At 34.5% G+C, this 21691-nt stretch overlaps 1 protein-coding gene across 3 annotated transcripts in view; it reads right to left on the bottom strand.

Annotated features, from left to right (window-relative positions):
• Nucleotides 1-21691, bottom strand: part of DMXL1 (Dmx like 1) — an 85127-nt gene that overhangs the window by 12656 nt on the left and 50780 nt on the right. For 2 of the 3 annotated variants that reach the window (XM_032993278.2, XM_032993280.2), the window contains exons 26-38: nucleotides 20414-20490; nucleotides 20081-20208; nucleotides 18116-18364; nucleotides 17616-17729; nucleotides 9788-9951; nucleotides 8634-8773; nucleotides 8220-8305; nucleotides 6140-6341; nucleotides 4747-4864; nucleotides 3404-3466; nucleotides 1619-1705; nucleotides 824-945; nucleotides 570-711 (exon numbers count right to left, since the gene is read on the bottom strand). In XM_032993278.2, coding sequence (XP_032849169.2) covers nucleotides 570-711; nucleotides 824-945; nucleotides 1619-1705; nucleotides 3404-3466; nucleotides 4747-4864; nucleotides 6140-6341; nucleotides 8220-8305; nucleotides 8634-8773; nucleotides 9788-9951; nucleotides 17616-17729; nucleotides 18116-18364; nucleotides 20081-20208; nucleotides 20414-20490 — 1692 coding nt within the window. The remainder of the gene's footprint in view (nucleotides 1-569; nucleotides 712-823; nucleotides 946-1618; nucleotides 1706-3403; nucleotides 3467-4746; nucleotides 4865-6139; nucleotides 6342-8219; nucleotides 8306-8633; nucleotides 8774-9787; nucleotides 9952-17615; nucleotides 17730-18115; nucleotides 18365-20080; nucleotides 20209-20413; nucleotides 20491-21691) is intronic. The other variant, XM_032993281.2, reaches the window with a different exon arrangement.

Below are 21691 nucleotides of genomic sequence, written 5' to 3'. Positions count from 1 at the left end.
GATCAGTTGCTGTCCTTTCTATAACACTGGCTCACACTAATATACAGTGCACTACAATGGTACTTTGTACTAGAGCAGAAGTTGGTATTTACATTTAAGTAAAAACTGGACTAATCTGGAACTCAGAATGAAATTTAAAATTACACTTAAAATAAAAGCTACCTCAATATTTCACGCAGATATTTCTACCCAATCTTTATGAATTTATATCCTGAAATCTCCTGAATATATGCTTTTTAGATAGAGCATTTGGTTTCAAGTCATTAAAGCACAGTTTAAGCTGCAACTTCTTACCTGCACCCTGATTCTTTATTTTTAAATTATCTATCGTAAGACAAGCATATATGGTTTGACTAAAAACTATGCTTGCTTAGTTGGTGTACCTTACATTCTGTGCAGTATTTTAACCTATTAATCACATGTTTATTAAAAATTCCAGCTTGCCTTGATTACACAGAAAAGCTACATTTGCTCACATGATAATTGTAAAATACAGCCAGCAACACGGAACAGACAAAGGGAGAAAAGTAGACAGAGTACATAAGGCTAGTCTTTCACAAGCAACTTACCACAGATGCACCCCTGCCAGTTTGTGTACTACCAAGCCAAGGCATATTGATAGGTGTGCCGGGATTACTATGAGTGTAAGGAGTGGTTCCCTGAACATTTACCAGATCATCACGAGCATGTATAACTAAGAAATCATCAGCCCTATAAATGAAACAACATTAAAAGTTAGATTCCAAACAACATTAAATACCATTCTTTGCTACACTGATTCATACACAGTCCAGCTATGATATTGGAAACATAGAAAGTATACCCTTTATTTTCTATTTCCACATCATCATCAACCCAGGTATAGATTTGTGTAGCTAAAATCGCAGAAACATCTAATTCTTGAATGTCATGACTTGATGCTATTGCAATGCAGTTCCGATTTGCCTGAAAAAAAATAACACACACAAAGGCAAATACAAAAAGAATATTCAAAAAGGTCCTTTTTAAAAATTTTTCTCTGGCTAGAGTACAGTTGTTCACAAAAGCACAGACTTACTCAGTTTACAAAACTCAAACATTTATGTCTACGAATCTGTATACTTATACTGTCTAAACTTGACACTTCCCTTTTAAAAGTTTTTTTGCATCTGGGATAGAACCACACACTATTTGTATTTTACACCTCTCTCAAGCAGCTCTAGTTCCTCCTAGCTTTCCTCAGAGGACAAACAAGAGGTAACTATACTGCAATGACTGCAAACAAGCTCCCCTCTTCCACTTCTTGAATGGTTAAACAGAAGTACTAAAAAATGACTTTCTGGTTGTCTTCGATAGAGAAGGAAAAATACTCCTACACACAAGCTTAAAGCAAAAGTAGAGGCTACCTCTCCCTTCCCTCAATCTATTGCACAACAGGAAAAAAAAAAGGCAATTTGTAGTAGAACTGTTTAATTATGAAAAGATAATTATGAAGTGTTTCAGAAAAGGGAGCACTAAGAGTTCAAGCTATAGCAGGATGGCTGGCAAAGAATATGTCATCCATTCACAGTGGGATTACCACATGTGTATCAGGTGGAAGAACAACACAATTACATTATCCTACCTCCTTTATACTCACCTTATTCACTGCAAAAGCAGTAATGATGTCAGACTCTTTATGGATTATTCTTGCCTTGCCTTCTACATGTCCCAAATCTGTTTCTATCTGGATTTAGAAAGGAAAGCATATTTAAATGAAAACTTCTATACAACACTGATTTTTACTGAAAGTACAGAGACAAAACGCTGGATTATATGAAATTTCATGTATTTTTTTTCTTGATTATAATTCTAAGAAAATGTGACAACCATAACCTGTAATAATTACAGTAAATCTATTCCATGTGTAATAATCTTGCTTCCCACCGCCACTCTGAGATTACCACAGCAACACAGAAAGCTCAGTAGAAGTCACAGTACTATGTTCATTCTCAAGTTTTTCATGGATGCTGAAAACCAGTGAGGCTACATGCACACTTGGGGATGTTGATAATAAAAAGTTGAGTCTTGATGTTTTGTTCTTAAAAAAAATTAGCTAAGTATTTCCATGCTCTTAGTAAAGACTTCTCACCACTGAAAATGATTAAATAACCCAAAAGAAGGTGCAAACAAGATCCTGAGCAAGAAAATGAATTTGAACTTTGTCAGCTTATCCTGTTCATCATTCTTCACAATTAAATAAATCAGGAATCCAGTACCACAAACTTTTTACTATCACGTTTCTTTTGGTTTTTTGTTTGTTTGTTTTGTTTTGCTTTTTCCTTAAAGTGATCTAATGTTGTATTTGAATCTTGTCTACCTTTTTATATTTTAGAAATCTATACAGGTATACACTAGCAGACAACAAAATTCTAAACTCCACCAGCACTGAAGTATTCCTGTTCAAAATTAGAGCTCAGCATTGCTAATATTAAACTGATTACAGACTCCAGTTTGTTGTGGTTACAAAATAATTTTACAGTAAAAGAAAATGCAAAAAAAATGGTGACATAAAAATTCAAATCTGGATTACAAATGTAAAATTTTTTATTTTATTCAAAGCACAAAGAATTATTCTAGAACTATAGTTTCCCTGTCTCTCCCCTTCAATTCCTTAATTCCCTGGTCTTCAAAAGATTTAAACAAGGGTATTCCAGTTGAAAAACAGTAAGATCGTACTGACAAAGAACTGCAAAGAATCTTTTTCAAGTCTGAAAAAACCTCTGTAGCTGTCATACACCACAAAGTAGAATGCCTTTTTTAAAATTAAAAAAAAAAAAAAAAGATACCTCTGTGTTCTTATGTATGTAAAACTTCACAAAACTGTAGTGACAAACAGCTATAAAAACGTGATCTCTGTTGTGTGGTGAAGAAACCCACATGAAATTAAGATTATTTTTTCCCCTGTCAGTTCCAATTACATACTTGCTAATTTTGCTTTATTATGTACTTAATAGCAACAAGGACACCATAGAGTGTTCTCATTTTTGTCTTCTCACTAGTTTTGTAAAAGAAGCACTGAAGAATACAGTATTTGTTTACATTTCTAAGCATATTATTATACCTTTTTAGTCTCTCATATCAATCTTTCAAGGAAGTTCCTATCAAGTTGTTATGTGTGTTTGTCACCATCATAAAACTAAGGCTCGGTGAAAATGTTTGGTAGCAAACTAGTATCACGCTAATGAACTACTCTAACTTCAATTAACCACCTTCACTTACAGGCAATTATTCCATCCATCTCATACTGGTGAAAGGTCCTATATGCACTATGCTTCCATAGTACTACTGAATTTTTGTCACTTGGGCAAATCTCAACCTCAGCTCTTCACTTATAAGGATAAGGATGCAAGGTCTAATTAATTTGAGCATTACTACTGTGTACCTTATTGATGATGGGCTCCTCCACCACAGAATTTTTCATTGATTCATTGGGCTCCTCTAATGACTTCACCAAGGAAAGAACAACCACAGAACAAAGAATAAAGATAAGACATAACATGCAAGTCATCAAGGAAATCCGTAATTCCTTGTGGTTTACCCCAACACAGAGCAACTGAAACACAACTGCATGTTTGCATACACACACATATTTTATGTAATAATTACCAACTTTTAAACACTACATTCAGTAGAGAAGACACTGATCTACCTATTCTATACTGTAATAGCATCTTGTCCATCTCAAAAGTAGAACTTGTTAGAAAATAAGATCTTCACTGACATTTTATTAGTAAGAAGAAGATACAAAACAAAGCCAACACACCTCTGCAGTGTAAGGCTGTCAATGATCCTACCTGGAAACATATAGAGCACATCTAAAAATATTCCAAAATAGCCTTCCATACAGCATAGCAACATGGCTGCATTAACATGACATGATCAGAAATGGTGCATCTTCAAAGCACAAGACAAAAGGAACAATACTCCTTTTAAGTTCAGTCTGTAGCAAACACAATTAGCCACAAATACTCAAACAAGCTAATATGCTAGTTTGACATGACAAAGATTAGCTCATACAGAACTCGTTGCTGCCATGGCTTTACTAGTTGTGAATACTCTTTTTCTCCTGCATGTTTAATTTGACTGGATCTGCTTCCTTCTCCTGTTCTCACTACTCCATAGTTTTTTCTACAATACAAGTGATTCTTTTGAATTATTGGGAGTAGGGGTGGAGTAAGAAGGGAAGGGATCAACTGAAGAGGGAGGAAAAAACCCCAACACTCCCTTACAGAACCACAACTTTAAAACATTTAACTGAATCTGGAACCTGAAAGGTATCAGGGACATAAATATTAACTGTTTTATGACAATTTTTCTTATTAAAATTGAATCACAACATGATAGAAACCAGCAGACAATCCCAGGATGACTATGGTAGGGACATACTCAAACTTTTAGAACACTGACTGATTAGGTTACTGGTTTTAATCTTTAAAATTTCAAAGTTTATAATTCTTTTGAGGCAACTTTTATACGGATCTTAATGAAGAGGCTGACTGTAGCTAAGTGGTATCAGTTATCAGTCTACAGTCAAAGATTGATTAATTTTGTTTTCAGTGAAACAATGGACAAATATTTTTTATTATTAAATGCTGCAGATTTAGAGTCATAGCCAAATATATTATGCACTCATGCTTTATAAAGTGAACAAGCCAGTCAAATAACTTGAGTAAAAGCTCACAGATTGACCTGCAACATTTTAGGCCTTTTATATACCATACCAACCTTGTTTAGGCATCGTTTCTTTGTAAAAATATTTCTGATAAAGGTTTCCTGGACTTCTTCCTGTTTAACCAAATACTGCCAGAGCCTCTTCACAGATAGTGCAACATGACTGCTAGATCTACATAACAAAGTTAAAATGATTATTTACATCATGCTCGTTTTTATAAGAGACTGCAGTATCTTACATTCTAATCAAGCTATCACCAGAAGAAATGCTGAAGCAAAATTACAGCTCTCTAAACACTGTACAAGACCTATTTGGAAGCATTCTGGTACTATCTTCCTGACAAATCTATGTGTGAGAGCAGGTGCAAAAGGAAGAACGAAAAGAACATGTAGCATTCTCATCTCTGATCTTGGGACAAGTGAGAAAAATCTCTTTAAGATATTATACAACAATAAGGTCAGAGTACAGATTGTTTATTAGTCCACCTCATTTTTTATAATATGGATCATTTCTGCTCATTGCTAATGAGTGTTTATCACACGGACAATCAATGACTAACATTTTCTGCTAGGAACACATAATCAGCTGTGTAACGTCTCTGAAACAACTATGACTCTTCAGTAATGAAATTGGAAGGACTGTAGAATCAGATCAGACTTCAAATGTTCATGCTTATCCCTAGAAACTGTATACTCAAGCCGAACTTGTAAATACAAATATAACTGCTTATGACAGTCCAAAAACTATCAAACCCTGAATCGCTTTAAATCATATTTTAAAAATAATGCTAGGCAGCAGAGAGATGTTAAGCTGTTTCTTTTTAATCAACTCTAGTTACTAAAATTAAGTGTGACCATTGTGAGGTATTTTATAGCAAAAAGACAGACTCTCTGTTGATTCTGCAGCTACAGGTGATACTAAGATTAAAAAGGCAGAAATCTATTTAAAAAGTGACAGTTAAGAAACTGAGTACACTTTTCTGACTGAACATGCAATTATGTGGAGTCACAACTATACAAATACTGTAAGTAGCAAATATATCTTCTCTAATTTTGGGAAAAGATACTCATAAGAATGTAATTTTATTCCCTTCAAAGGTGGCACAATTACTTAATTGTCACTCATCCTTAATTATCTCTCAGGGCAAATTTGTTCTTCTTTATTTTATTGTCAGCCATAGTTTTTACACACAGACACTCAAATATGTTAAGAAACAATAAAAGAACTTTAAAAAAAATTAGAAACTTTATTGTTTTTCTTGTTCTCACTTTGGACCAGAGATGCATGAGTTCTGATGTGTACTCACAATTTCACAATGGATTAGAGCAAATCTAGAAACTGGCATTATACAGTTATCAAAATTATGGTTTATCACATGCACTAACAACATAATGCTTGACGTATATTAAAGATATTATAGTCAATTTTTGTAGAAATTAGACTCACCTGAATGGAGTGTTTGTAGGCTCAAGCAAAGTTTTATGGCGAAGCAATGCAGGACCAGCAGCTAGGGCATCTTCAGAAGCATGAACTGAAATATAATGTTGAGGTGGACCCCCATATAGCTCAAGACGTCGGAGAAGAACTTGTTCCCAGCGCTGTAGTGTTTTCAAGACTGCATGGCATATTGGGGAGCTAACTGGAAGCTCTAGAAAGACAGGTAGACAAGAATAAAAAACCTTCATTCCCCATTGCAGCCTTGATGAAGGTAATTTCACACAGCTGGAAGATTAAGCTTATTTCAAATCTCTCCAAAAGTAAGCTTTATTCAGATCTCAACTTGGTATTTGCAAGTGTAGAAATGTGAGCTGCTTTGTGCTGTCATTGCTAAATACAGAAACAGATTTCTCCAACGCTGACAGAAATTGAATACCATGGAAGAGATCCTCCTGGAAGCTATATCAAAGCATATGGATGACAGGCAGGTGATGAGAGAAAGCCAACATGGCTTCACAAATGGCAGATCATACCTGACTAATCTGCTGGCATTCTGTGATGGACTGACTGCACTCAAGGGCAAGGGAAAAGCAACTTCTGACTTCTGTTAAGGCCTTTGATACAGTCTCACACAACATCCTTACCTCTAAACTGGAGCTACATGGATTTGATGGATGGACTATTCAATGGATAAGGAACTGGCTGAATGACTGCATCCAACAGTCAACAGTTCAATGTCCAAATGGAGATCAGTAACAAGTAGTGTCCCTCAGGGATCCATATTAGAATTGGTATTGTTCAATATCTTTGATAACAACATAGACAGTGGTAGGGAGTACACCCTCAGCAATTTTGCAGATAACACCAAGCTCAGTGGTGCGGGTGATTTTCTGGAGATGGGATGCCATCCAGAGGGACCTTGACAGGCGTGAGGGGTGGGCCCAGGCAGACCTCATGAAGTTCAACAAGGACAAGTGCAAGGTCCTACACATGCGTCGAGGCAATCCCTGGTATCAATACAGACTCAGTGATGAAAGGATTGAGAGCAGGCCTGTGGAAAAGGACTTGGGGGTACTGGTGGATGAAAAATTGGACATGAGCCAGGAATGTGTGCTTGCAGGCCAGAAAGCCAATCATATCCTGGGCTGCACAAAAAGAAGGGTGGCCAGTAGAGCAAGGGAGGTGATTCTCCTGCTCTAATTCATTCTCATGAGACCCCATGTGGAATATCACATGCTGCTCTGGGACCCCCAGTACAAGGAAGACATGGACCTGTTAGAGTGGGTCCACAACAGCATGAGGGTCACAAAAACAGTCAGAGGGATGGAACATCTCTCCTATGGAGAAAGGCTGAGCAAGCTGGGGTTGTTCGCAGCTTGGAGATGAGAAGCTCTGGGGAGACCTTACTGCAGCCTTTCAGTACTTAGAGGAATTACAAGAAAGATGGAGAAAGACTTTTTACCAAGACCTGCAGTGATAGGACAAGGAGTAATGATTTTAAACTAAAAGAAAGAATATTTACATTAGATACAAGGAAGAAATTCTTTACGATGAGTGTGGTAAGACACTGGAACAGGTTGCCAGGGAAGCTGAAGATGCCCCATCCCTGGAAATCTTTAAGGTCACGTTGAATGGGGCTTTGAGCAACACAATCTAGTGAAACATATCCCTGCTCATGACAGGGAGGTTGGACTAGATCATCTTCAAAGATCCCTTCAAACACAAACCATTCCATGATTCTATGAAACAAGGAGTAGGAATGATGTAACTTGAATTACAAAAAACTATAGGGTTTCCATCAAGAAATAAATATTGTAGACATTCTTGTCTACTAAGAGGCAAAGAAAAAACTAAGTACGCAGAGACTTCTGCTAACTACTGAGAACTCCTTCTCCCCCACTCATCTTACCCAATCACCATGTTATTTCATAAATATACCTGTATGATAAACAGTATTAGAGAATTACTCCCAGATCATAGAAAAACTAAGAACATTTTAACTAAAAGCTACAACATATATATTATTCAACACATTACTGATTTTAAATGTAGTTGTTAAGTATGAAAAGACAACTCTGCTGTTTATTACCTGAAAGATCATGTCCAGCCAAAGGGTAGAAAATTTTCAAATTGTGAAGTACCAGCTGAACCATTGCCAATCTCATCAGTGACCAACTAACAAGAAAACACTAGTAAGTCATTTATTAATAGGAAAAAAAATTCTCACTTATTCACAATTAGGATTTAAATTTAGAGCTTTAAATCCTCATTATAAACTGCTGAAAACTACAAACAGTATTTTAGAATATTATACTTTAAATTCAAAAGTCACTATACCATGTATTAATGAGTAAAATAAACATTGTGAAAAATGAACTGATAAGTCTAGATTAATGCACTGCCATGAAATATCATGTAATCAAGTGTATTATCTCAAAACTAAAAGGCCAGAAATGCAAGTCTAGACACTGAAGAACATCTTGCATTCTAAAGAGTTACTCACCTGTATGAATTTGAATTAGAATGTTCTTGATTATATGAATTTGATGCAAACACATCTCCATCAGTATCTTCATCGTCTTCGCCACTTTCCTGACTCTCTTCTGAATCATATTCCGCTCTACTTTGCGATGGAAGAAAAGGCTAAACATTTAAATAATATTCCTTGAGTATCTTCTAGCCAACATCTAGTTCTAAATCATCTTTTAAAAAATATATCGTTATAACATTTACTGCTTTTTATAAAAAAGCAGGCATATCATATTACTCAGTTCAGTAATATTTGGGGTTTGTACCTCATGAAAAGGGTAACTGTCCATCTGCATTGCATATGTTATCAGTTTAACTATTCTTTACATTACTCAAAGTTCTAATGCTGAAAATGAAAATACTAACAGTTTTCTGATTCTTATTTTGCTCTAGTTTCATCTCAGATATATTAAACCACATGTAGGACACACAAGCTTGTTATTTGTCAGAGAAAAGCCAAAACCACCAAGGTATTTTCTCTCTAGTTCTTCCAAGGGCTCAGAGGATTAATGAGCATGAAAATCCTATCTCCTCCCTACAGCATTCAATAATTACAAACTCACCCACAGCGCCCCACTGTGTTATTCAGTATTTGTAATTTCTTTTTTGTCTTTGTTCCTAAAATACTTCTTACATATTTATTTTGCTGTTATGGCTAATATTTGATATAGAAATGTACAATACAACTCCATACAATTATATATCTTTCTACAAAGAAAGATCTGCCACAGCAGACTTGACAGAAGGGAATGCAATTTGATTTTTATTAAGTATACAAGTTCATTTCATCCAGTTGAAATAGATGATAAACAGCTTCTCACATTTCCTTATACATCTAAATAGCTGAATCATATTACCTATACATTTCTACTTTGCAACTGTAAAAGGCAATATATTTTGTTCCTACCATTATCCGAAAACAAATTAATTTAATAGCAACAGTTTTTAAGAAAGCTATTCTAAGAACACCTACAGCCAGTGTTTTATAAAAAACTAAATATGAGTAATAAAACCAGGCAGTTTCTATCTCACATCTGAATCAATACCTAGAGTAAAGACTAAGAAGAAAAAATATATCATTCCAGAAGTGAGAGAAGATATTTAACTGTTATAATAGCAAACAATTACCTTTGCAATGAAATAATCCCAGATGCTAAGCTCAGGAGGAATAAATCTTTCTTTGTATAATGAAGATTCTTGGTCTACCAATGGCAATGAAGGCAACTGAGAACTCTCTTTAGGAGGGGTTTTTGATGAAAGCCTGTAACATTTTTGTTGTTTCTGTCCATCATCTACATAGGAAGGAAATACAGTATGTTGCTTTAAGTTGTCTACTCCACCTCCCTACTGCTTTTATTAAAGGGATTTATAACAGAAAGTAAAAATCTTCCTCATTACAAGTTTTCAGAATTTCATCTTAACATTCCTATAGCAAATAAGCATAATGAATGTTAATTCTCAAATATGCAAAACTAATATATAACTACAACTCCAGAAGAGGAAAACCCCCAACACAAATAGTACAGAGCAGTAGAGTACTCCCATAACTGCATTAGAAGCTTTCTTCCTACAGAGATGAAAAATACTGTCAATCAAGCAACAATACTGCAAAACTAAATTACTTTAATAAGTACTACTGAATACTGATTATGCTTGTTTTTTAAGACAAGCCAAGAGTCTTGTCTTTCAGAATAGATAGTGCAAATATCTAAGTTTGCCATTCCTTCTCCAAGTTTTATCTCAGTGTCTCCTTCAAGAGGAGGTCTGTACTTTTTCCTAAATGGTACAATTCTGAAAAATCCATATGTCCTCACAATGTATTTCTGCAGCAATTATAAAAGATCCCATTTTAACTAATAAAATCAGATATATGCCTTATCAAACAGGGAAGGACCAATTATTTGTAATAACCACCTAAATCCTAGGAGTTGAGGGGTCCCCTCACTTCCCCAAATGTTGACTTTTTTCAGAATAAGAAGTTTCTATGAGAGATTTATTTGAATTCTATTATTGATGGTTACAGTACTCAAGGAATCAGCTCATCCAAGCTATCAGAAATACATTAATGCAGTTGTATCACAAATGAACAAGCAAGACTCATTTCAGATCCCTTATTTTCTTGTTCACTGAGAAGTATCAACTTCACTAATATGGAAAAAGTAATGGCTTACTTAAGAAGAGGGTCACATAACCATCTGATAACCTGAAATCATTCCGGCTCTTGGTAAGTGACTTGTATTCCAATACAGCCTTTCTGTTACTAGGGGAGGAATGATACTGATTGTCATTGTCCCTGAGCAGTAAGTTAGAGTTGTGGCTCTCCAGAACACTTCTGAAGTGGAAGGGACTAGGGAGAAAGGGAATCATATTTGGAAATCTGATAGAACATGGTGGCCTTCATTCATCTTCCATTACAGACAAAATGGACTTCAATCCATTTACTGAGTGATTTAAAAATTTCTTATTTTCATGTAGATACATGTACTGCATGGAGATTAATTTCTATAGTGAAACAACTAAATGAGTTCAAGACCTAGATAAAACAAAGCAAGCTAATACATTAATTTAAAAAGGGAGTTGATTTTTTGAATTGCCTTCTGAAGACTCCAAAACTTTCAACTGTTTGGTTGTTTCTTGTTTAATTGTTTTTGTGTTTCTTTTTTTTGTTTTGTTTTGTTTTGCATAGAGCAATAATGAGACCAGGCAGCTAGTCATAAAAGACCTCATCCTAACACCTCTTAACAAAAAGGGAATATGGGTTGCCTTATGATTTGAGTCTTTGGCTGATGTAACCACTTCAAGAAAGTGAATCTGCAGTCTAAAAGAGCTGACCTGGAGATGAGACATCCCTATCACTGAGTTCAAGCATCAACATGCTGGGCCAAACTGGTTGCAAGGATGAATTAATACGAACACCACCAACACAAATGGTTGTGTTTTTTTAACTTTCCTTATTCCACTCTGCTACTAAAGGCCCACAAAACTTAACTTCCACTGCAGCTTCTGAAATTATTTTCTGCTATTAATAATGCTGGGGCTGGCACAAAAAGAGCAAGCATCCCTATGTATGACTGAAGTAAGCTACTACACAGAAGTATCTCCTATAACCCTTATTTTTGTTTACATGTTTTATCCACAGGAAACTTTTGAGTCTTGATAGATGCCTGAAAGACTATTTCCTTCAAAATTCTTATGGGTACTCCAATCACTTGAAAACAAACGGTCTAAAACAATGGACAAAAGAAAAACAGCGCTCATTTAAGGACAATTATATTGCACACATAAGACTTACATGCTCATAACATAAATGGAGCCATATGTAAACCCTGAGGGAGGTAAGATTTAAGTGGATTAACTTTGGGGTTTTTTATTCCTCATAACTATGATTTTGTAATTATTTTTTTTTTCCCCAAATGGTCAAATTCTTTGTATTCACAGTGGCTAATGGAATCTTGCAATAATTTCTGGTCATTTGGGTACCAAAAAAAAATATATTTTTCCAAGGATTTTAAATAACATTTTTGACCACATATGAAGACAACCATTATCACTACAAGCAGCTGAACTAGAAAATAATTTACATATAGAATCTAGTAAAAGCTGAAGACAACATTTAATCTTTCGTGTTGAAATTGAGACATTTTAACAGGCTGTGTTGCACTACTATTCTGTATCTCTTTTTTGTTTTTTATCCTATTAGGGATATTATTTGAAATTCACTTACCTGTACTAAAAGTCGCAAATATAATAGCTGCGGTACAATGCATTTTTATTTAATTATTTAAAGCTCATCAGCTAAGAAAGAGCATGCACATGCAACACTGTATGAATTTTTAGCAATTGCCTAAAAAAAAAAAGAAATTCACTAGGCATAGAATAAGTAGCAAGTGTTGCATGATACAGAAATAAGCAAATATATGCTTGCAGGTTCTTTTATAAGCAGAATTCAAAAATCAAATGTTTTACTTTAAAACAGTACTTTTTTCTTCCATTCTGCTGGATCGCTCATTGTATTTTTAAGAATACTGCAGGCTAGCCATTGGAAAAAAATTCAGTATTTAACACAAATGAAATTACAACCATTTAAGTGGTTTGAATCCATACTACTAATGCCATTTTTTTTTTTCATTCTAAAACTTTTAATTATATTAACAAATTCATTAAAAATCTGACTTTGTCATTTGGGATTGCAGATCAGCAATTATATTCACTTTCAGATTTTCCATATATTTGTAGCTAAAACTCTGCTACATATTTTTTTGCATTCAGAACATTTATCTTTGGTCTCATTTTACTGAAGACAAATGTAAAATTTATGTTATTTTCCAAGCATACTGAAATATTTCAGACAAGGGGAAATGCTTCTATTTATGCTAATATCTAACACATGCAATGATATTCAAAAGACATGTTTCTCACATCACCTCCCTTCCACCTTCCCAGGAACAGCAAAAGAGAAGATCTCTTTCAATTTCCCAAAAAACTAAAATGCAAGTCAGAGTAATGTGTCTTACTGAAGACTGTGTGCAGGCATGAAGCATCAACACCACAGCACCCTATGAAAAATGCAAGTTTTCATTAAGAGTTATAAAATTATGAAGCCCTCCTCTTACGAAAGTATCATCCTTGATTGCTGGCATCAACAAATATCAGGGCTGCTGAAGCCCACAACAGAGTCAAATGACAGAAACAAGAGAAATAAATACCAATTTTAATCACACCACAAATCAATTTAGTAAGTATAAAGCCCTAAAGAGTTTTCTGTAATTCTTTGGGAAGCTATGAAAGCCAAATAGAACAGCAGCCTGGTGAAAGTCTACACTGCTGGACATTTTGACTTCAAACATAAAAAGAATTTGCACTTTGCAAGGCTACAAAATTTGAAGTTTTCAATATGATATTCTGTTTACTCATGGGCAGTAGCTTGTGTGGCCAAGGTGATGAATTTAATGAATTAGTTCTCAACAGTAGCAACTGCAATTAAGGTCCATAAACTGAAGTTTGATTACTGTATGTACAAAAGACTGTAATTCTTGTATTTATGCACCATTTAATGAGTAGTGGTTCACTGAAAAGCTCAAAGCAAATCTCAGATGTTTCTGAGGATATTATATACATCGTGGGCGTTTCAATAAATGGTGAATGGAAACCTCTCAAAAAATTAGATAAGCACAGCAAAATACCTGGTGGCATACACAAACTTTGTGGACATTTCCTGTTCTGACCATCTGAGGCTTCTTCTACTGAGCCAAAATAACTCCATCATTCACAGTGCAAACACTTCAAGCCAGACTTCTAATTTGTTTTAATGGTTGACTTAACCAGGAATAAGACAGTAACAGTGAGAAGACAAAGACTTTAGTATAGAATAGAAAGGCCACACAAGTAATGAATTACTCAGTACTTGTAAATACCATAAGAAAACAAGCCCAACATTGCAGTCTCTAATTCTGAGCTGGAATTCAAGGTAATTACTCTCACATTAATGTCAAAGTTTCCATTACGAACAATATCACAAGAAATTCTGCATTGCAAAGGAGCAGTTTGGCACAACTGTCATAGGTCCCTACACAAGTTGGAAGGCTTTAAAACTTGAGGAATCTGTATCCTTTTATCTATTCTGAAATTAAGCCATTCCTGGAGATAAAAGTCTAAATATGAATACTTTTTACTGTTTTTTTTCTGATTTGCTGGTGAAATAGTGCAGCAGATACATAGCAATGCTGGATCAGTCTGAAGCAGAAAGTTTCTAGTCTGAAGCACTACTAACACAAGTTCAGTTTTTGTTGTTGTTATTTTGTTTTAGATTCTGGATGATAACTACCTCACAGTAAGCAGATAAATGCAAAAATTTTAAGGTTTTGTTTTTTCTTTACAATTGCCTAAACAAAACTTGGCCAAACGCTAAATTAATCTTCTGCTTAGATGCTCTGTTACTTTAAGTCAGACATTTATAAAATTGCTAATGGCAGTATGCTTTCTAGAAGGTCACCAATAATGGTTTGTGGAGAGAAAGCAAAAGATACAGATTAATCCAGAGGATCTAATGAGAAATACATGCATAAGACTGACAGCAGGACTGCACATCCCATGGATAAGTTTTATGTGCACATCCTCATTATCAAAGCACTTGTTTCTCAAAACCTCTGACATGTTAGGCAAAACTCATCACAGTAAGAGCTGACAGTTTATAACTTCTCCCTACTGAAGTACTCAGAAATGTTATTTGTGTTAAAAGTTTTTTAATTGCTTGGAAAGTTAGGACAATCAGCTGAGAAAAATAACTTGTTTTAATAGTAAAGTATTATCAGATTTCTGATTTTCTATATCTGAAACCCAAAATGACAACTTTTAGTCTATAAAGTGTACTTGTAAAATACTCAAGTTTAAGAAGTAATCTTGCATTTAATTTACTCCTGCAACATGAAATAACTGAATAAAAGAAATGAAATAATGGATTTCTAACTGTTAAGGCAAAATTCAAACTTTTCCTTAAGAACCCTCTGGATTACAGAGAATTTAACATATCTATATAGACTTAAGTTACAAAACAGTTTTCTGAGGCAGTTTTGAAGAGAAAATATATGGTAAATACAATTCTGAAAAGATCTACTATAATCAATGAAAGGGCAATTTTTCAGATGCTAATTGTCTCTTTGAAAACAAAACATATCCACAGTTCTAAGACATAATGTATATTCTCAAATGCTAACCCAGTTTGTCAAAATCATTTGCTGCAACTGCAAAACCAAGGAACGTGGCTGGAAAGTATAACATGTGAGGCAGCTCTAAAAAAAGCATTCGAACTGCTATGATTTGTCTGATCTTTACTGTGAAAGAAGCAGAAAAACAATAGGAATTAGTCTGTTTGAGAAACTAAGAGAGGTCAGGATTTTACAAGACTACCAGGAACTATTTTTTGGTTCCCATTTTTCAGTTTGTTTCTAAAAGAAAGATCATATTTATTGAAGACAAATTTTATATCCAAATCTATCATATGCTGAAGTCAACTACAGCAAAGAGCAGAAAGGGAAATCACATAAATTTACTGAGCACTGTTCACAGCACTATAATCTCTTAAAACAAGTTTTAAACTTGGAGATCAATACCCACATTCAGATAAAGTGCTAAAGGATTGCGGACGGGGCAAAGAAGAAAAAACATATAGGACAAAGTGTTACTATGTTAGAATTTTTAGTGTTAACATTTTTGTCTTTTGATCTCCATTTGAGAGTGAAAACATTTCACAAAAATATAAGAATAAACTTAAGAGAAAAGAACCTAGTTATGCATAACAAAATGGGAAGCTAAACAAAGTGTAAAACATATTATGGAAGAACATGCCGTAATTGACTGAAACAAGCACTCCAGTCACTTCTCAGCAACTGTTTCTAGGTGCCAAAAGAAAAAGCAAGAGATTTTAGGAAAGACACAAAAATATAGCTGATTTTAATCTGACTCCTCTGCTTCACTGGCGGTCTATTCCCCATCCGCCTTTTTTTTTTTTTTAATTTAAAATGACAGAGAAAGATGTTTCTCCAAAATTATTTCCTCCAAATTTGCTCTATATAAACACACATTAAAAACAAATAACAGATGCACAGAATTCTAGAATTGCATAGGTTGGACCAACCCCTTGTTCAGAACTGGGCTGACATAGGTGATGGCCTAGTTTGTTCATGTTTTGAATAACTCCAAAGACGGAGACTCAGCAACCCTTCCAGGACCCTTTTCCAGTGACTGATTATCCCTACAAATTAGTACTCAAAAAGGTCCCTTCTTCCCTTAAATCTTCAGTTTCATCTTGATTCTTCCAGCAAATTTTACCAATTCTGCGATCAGACAGCCAGCATTCATTTTTAATAAAAACATGCAGTAAACAGGCATTTAGTACCCCTTTCAGAATACATTTCTATGTAAAACAATTACCTTATTTTAAAACAGTAGTAGCACCAGCATTAGAACACCTCAGTATAGTTACCAATGCCTAAGAAACTTGGAATTGCCAACAAAAGCCAGTTATGCCTTCCAACAATTCTGATATGGCAAATATATTTTAAAAAAACTATAATGAGAAATATTTATTCAATATCACACAGAAAAATGATCAGATGTAGAATAAGAACTCACTTTTGATTAAAGAACTTCTACTTTGAAAATACTTTTCTAAATGACTGACAAAGTCTGTATTTAAACAGACTACATTTTCAGTTTTCCTTAAATGCAAGATAAGACATTTTTATATGTAACGCAACATCTAGTACCAATAATAACAAAATAATAATAAAAATTATCCAGTTTAAGTTATATTTTATATAGATAGATATGCAGATACGATGTACATAAATTAAGTAAATTTATCTTCACAAAATCTTCCTTTTAAAAAGTTAGATAATTGGTAAGGTTATTGCTCTTGGTTTTATAAAAGTACAGCTAAATTACAAAGCACAAACCTGTACCAAAAAGAAGAGCATTACAGAATTAACTCTGGACCTGAGGATAATTTATAATCTTCTGAATTTAAAACTTGAAGTTGTATGCTTTCCTAAATGGTTCTCAGAATATCAAAACTGGATATCGATGAGACACCTTTTCTTTGTGATGTCTAGAATGAACACTTAGAAATCCACATGCATAATAATGCTTATATTCAAAAAGCAAAACAAGCAACTCTCCAACAAAGATATGAAACACTTCTGATCATTTCAAACCATGGTCAAAGTAATTTTATATTTAATATGGATTTCAAATAAAGTGTACTAAGAACATAACACTGACATTTTTTTTAAAAAAAAAGGCCCAATTCAACTGCTGCTTTAATTACAAAGCTTTGCTTTAAATTTTGATGTCATGGCTTGCAAACAGAAGTTTTTCTGTCTTTCTACATATGCAAAAAAAAAAAAATCACACATAGCAAACTGCATGTAGAGACCTAGCACTAAGTCTAATATCTTGCCTGAAGATTTGGTAGGACTATGAGTACTGAAGGCAGTAAGGGATTTGGAAAACCCCACGCATTCCATGGAGAACACTACTACCTGATGTGGGCTAGGCATTGGAAAGTGCCTACCTGCCAAAGAGAAAAAACATTGTATTTGTAAAATGGGAATATATTCCTGTTACGAGAGAACTGGAAAGCTTTAAAATTAACATTAAAAACTAAGTTGTGACAGTAATGAAAATCTTCCCTTTAAAATGAACTTAACCCCCTCACATTACAGCAGTTGTACTAGCTGGAAACCTTATTTCAATAACATTCACTTCTGCTTCCTACTCTCTTCTAAACAAAATCTATGCCAATAATTTTAGATCCTTGTTTTTCTTTGCAGATCTAAAAATATACTGAATTCTTACTGAACGCAAACTATTTAAAGCAATTACTCTTATACTTTCAGCAGTAACGTAATTTTATTGAAACAAAACTAAGACAAATATAAGTAAAACAATAGAACTAACCAGGTTTTGTTGTTAATTGCAGTTGTCCTCTGCCGGGTGTATGAGCACCTCCTCCAAAGATAGCAGACCACATTTTGTTGTTAAGTGGATGAGCCATAATTCTATACAACTCATTGCTAGAATGTGTTGCTAGGCCATGGATGAACAGACTCAGATAGACCGCAGTTAGAATTTCACAAAGTAGAACTGTGAGACCTGGCTGGGCTTCCTCACCAGCAGAATTCAAGAGACGTATTAGAGCTGTTATTCCTATTTAAAAAAAAAAAAAAAAAAAAAAAAAAAGAGCATACGTGTATACGTAAACATTCCTCAGATTATCATGGGTATTTTGACTGGCAAACCTACGTTATTTTCCAGTGTAGAGAAATTCTAAATTTTAGAGGAAATTGAAAACTCCAGGAAAAAGTGGCATGTTATTTATTTTTAGCAGTTTATTACAGCTTTTCAGCTTCATGTTTTAGACTAACAGTTAAAGAAATACTTAGCAACTTTTCAAGAATAAGGGGAAAAAAAATATCACAAAAAAGCACTCCAATTTTGGGACATATCTTAAATAAAACACTGGCAGCTTGCATGCAACTCCCTGGTACTGAAACTCTATGATACAACATTTAGTTACATTACTTATATGAGTCTTTCTTCCCTCCATGTCTCAAGGTCTCTCTTTTCTGGCTCCTCAGTTCTTTCCGCAAAGGTGCCTCACAGTATATTCAATAGATAGCATCCAAATCTTCTACTTAATAGTAATCTGCTTGTTGACTTTCCTGTGGTGCTTGTTTCACTATTTAGGTTTGTAACTCTAGCATAACACTGTAAGCTGAAATGCTGTATTCTCACTTAGTGGTAAAACCAGCCAAAAAATCACAGGCACCAACTTGAATTATGCATTGTCTGACAAGTGTTCTTTCACCCAAGTAGCAAACATGTAGCATTTTTATGCTCCCACAAAGAGTTGCAGAGTTTCAGATGTGACTTCAACCCTGTCACTTTGTGTACATAAGTAAATATAGAAATAGGAGTGGCCAAAGAATTCTACCTTGTATCATATTCTCTCATTTGCACAGAAAGCTTGTGAAGATGTTAAAAAGAGAAGTCAGTTCAAGGTGATGTTACCTATGAGCACAACTGCTGACAATCCCTTGTCTCATTCATTAGACATTTAACCCTGCAACTAATAAGTAAGGAAAAAACAGGTGACAGTCTGATCTCTCTCTAAAATCTGTACAGAATGTTCTGCAGAAAAGAAAAAACTGTGTAGCATCAAACACAAAGAATGCTTAAGATTCTCCAAAAGATTTTTTTAATGTAAAGTTTTCTTATTGAAAAACCAAGTCCCATAATATGAAAGCATACTTCTTGTTTATGCTTACATTAAAGTTAGGTAGCCTACACTCTCTCCAATATGAGCAGTGTAGCTTCATTACTGTAGAACCCAGCACACATTAAGAATTACCTGAAGTCCTGTGTGGGTTTTAGAGCTACAGAAACACTAATTCATTATAAAACTCTCTTTGTTAATAGTTTCAAGTTAGTTCAAAAGTTGCACACAAGCTACAACCATTCTGAGATGGAGCACACACTAAGCCTTTCAAGTCCTTTTCAAGAGTAAAGGAAGAATAATGGTGAGACAGATCTGCTGCCTGCAGAGGGAGCAAGTAGAGCACAGGACAACACTTCACACTACTTTCCTTTTACTTATCCTTTACTAGAGCTCCCATTAATATTTTTTAGCAAGAGAAAACAATATAAATAAAGTTGACTTCATGAATAACAGGAATTACTAGCCTAAATCTTTTTTGAAAAATGAAGATTAAAAAATTATTGTAAGAACTTATTTTTATCACACAACTGTTACAAATACTGCTAGAAAGTTCAGAGCATAACTCACATAACTACATGCTCTTACAATAGATCCAGACAATTACATTTTCCTTAAGAGGAGAGAAATAAATCAACTCTAGATACCTGGCCACTGAGCAGGTGATGTATTGGGAGTCACTGTTTCTTCTGAGCTTGTTGTTCTTAGTGAATGGCGCTGAGTTAATAGCATTGTCTGATACACTGTTCCAGTGAACTGATTTGCTTGAAATGAGCTGTGAAACAGAAAAGTGGGATGTCGTACTTATTTAAAAAAAAACAAACAAACAAAAAAAACCACTTATGCTTAAAACTATTCAAGCGACAGCCCTTTCTAGATGCAGGCAGGTGTAAGCACTGCCTTCTAGTGCACTATTATACCACCACTATAGTGAGACTGCATTGACCTTTCTCTAAAAAGTACTTTTCATAGACCTTTACCTGTAGCTGTGGCCATCACAAAGACATTGGTAGATGCAAGCAGAGAGTGACGCTGCTAAGGTATGCATTACATATATCTGTAAGGTAAAATTTTATAGAACATATTACACTCAAGATGAACAGTGGTTAATATCACAGCCTTTCATGCATACAGATTTGTAACAGTGGAACAAGCACTGAATATGGGAGGTATAAGCACTTATGGCAAAAATCACGTACAAAGCCACCTTCTCTTCAGAATTCAGTTCAGATACCTCAACTCACTTTGCAATGAAAGAGATGGGGAGGTACTCAAACACCCCACCAACACATAATCACAGATCAGCTCTAGTTGCAACGTTTTCAATTAAGAAACAGCAACATATTAAACATCTATACAACAGTTGTGATTATACCATGCATGCTGGCTCAGAATTTGAAGGCTTTGCTTCCAAATGGAAATTATAATGCAGCTTAGTTTTTGACCAATTCTTGTTCAGTTGCACATACTATTTACTCAGTATCACACTGATCACTATTTTTATCATAGCTGATACATTTTTGTTAATGTATGACAAATCACACAAATGTAAAGAGCCAGAGAATCAGTTGATCAAAAAGGTTTAGTTAAAGAAATGAGTTTATTACACTTATTTGTCTGTTCCCTCTGAAACAAAGCACAGACTGGGAACTGAGCAATCCCTTCAGTGTTCTCTAGAAATCCCTAGTAGAAGTAAATATTATTTGGGATCTAACACATATAAAACTTCAGAAGAGATTTAACCTAACACTGTAAGTTTGGTTTCCAGTCCAAGGTTAAATAAAAAAGAAAACTTACACAAATATAACTTAAAAAAATCAGACTATATTTTACTGTATGAACATATGAACTTTTTTTCACAAAAAAGTATGAGTTTATTGTACTTGATGACTATCAGTTTTTACACATCAAAACTTAATTTTACATAGGTCTCAGACTGAAATGCAGAGTTCACCATTAATACAACAGAAGTAATGAACACCCTGACATGAAGACAAATGTGACACTGATAATGTAGTACAAGATGTTTTCCATAAAAGATGTCACCTTGGACAAATTCAAGTCCTGAGAGGCCAATCTACTTCAACTTGTTGAACCAGATGCTCAGCACCTCAACAATAAGTAATAATCAGTGGGTGTTTTTTTAGCTCAAGTAAGTACTACAGAAAATATTTATGTTCCACAGTTTTATTACTTGTTACAGGTAGGCACACCTGAAAGTTTCCATAGTGTCATAAGAAAATTCATGTCTTCAGCAA

The sequence above is a fragment of the Tyto alba genome, unplaced genomic scaffold (genome assembly GCF_018691265.1).
Source record: "Tyto alba isolate M040663 unplaced genomic scaffold, T.alba_DEE_v4.0 Super-Scaffold_13, whole genome shotgun sequence".
NCBI classification, from domain to species: domain Eukaryota; kingdom Metazoa; phylum Chordata; class Aves; order Strigiformes; family Tytonidae; genus Tyto; species Tyto alba.
This window is presented reverse-complemented; position numbering and strand designations above follow the sequence as displayed.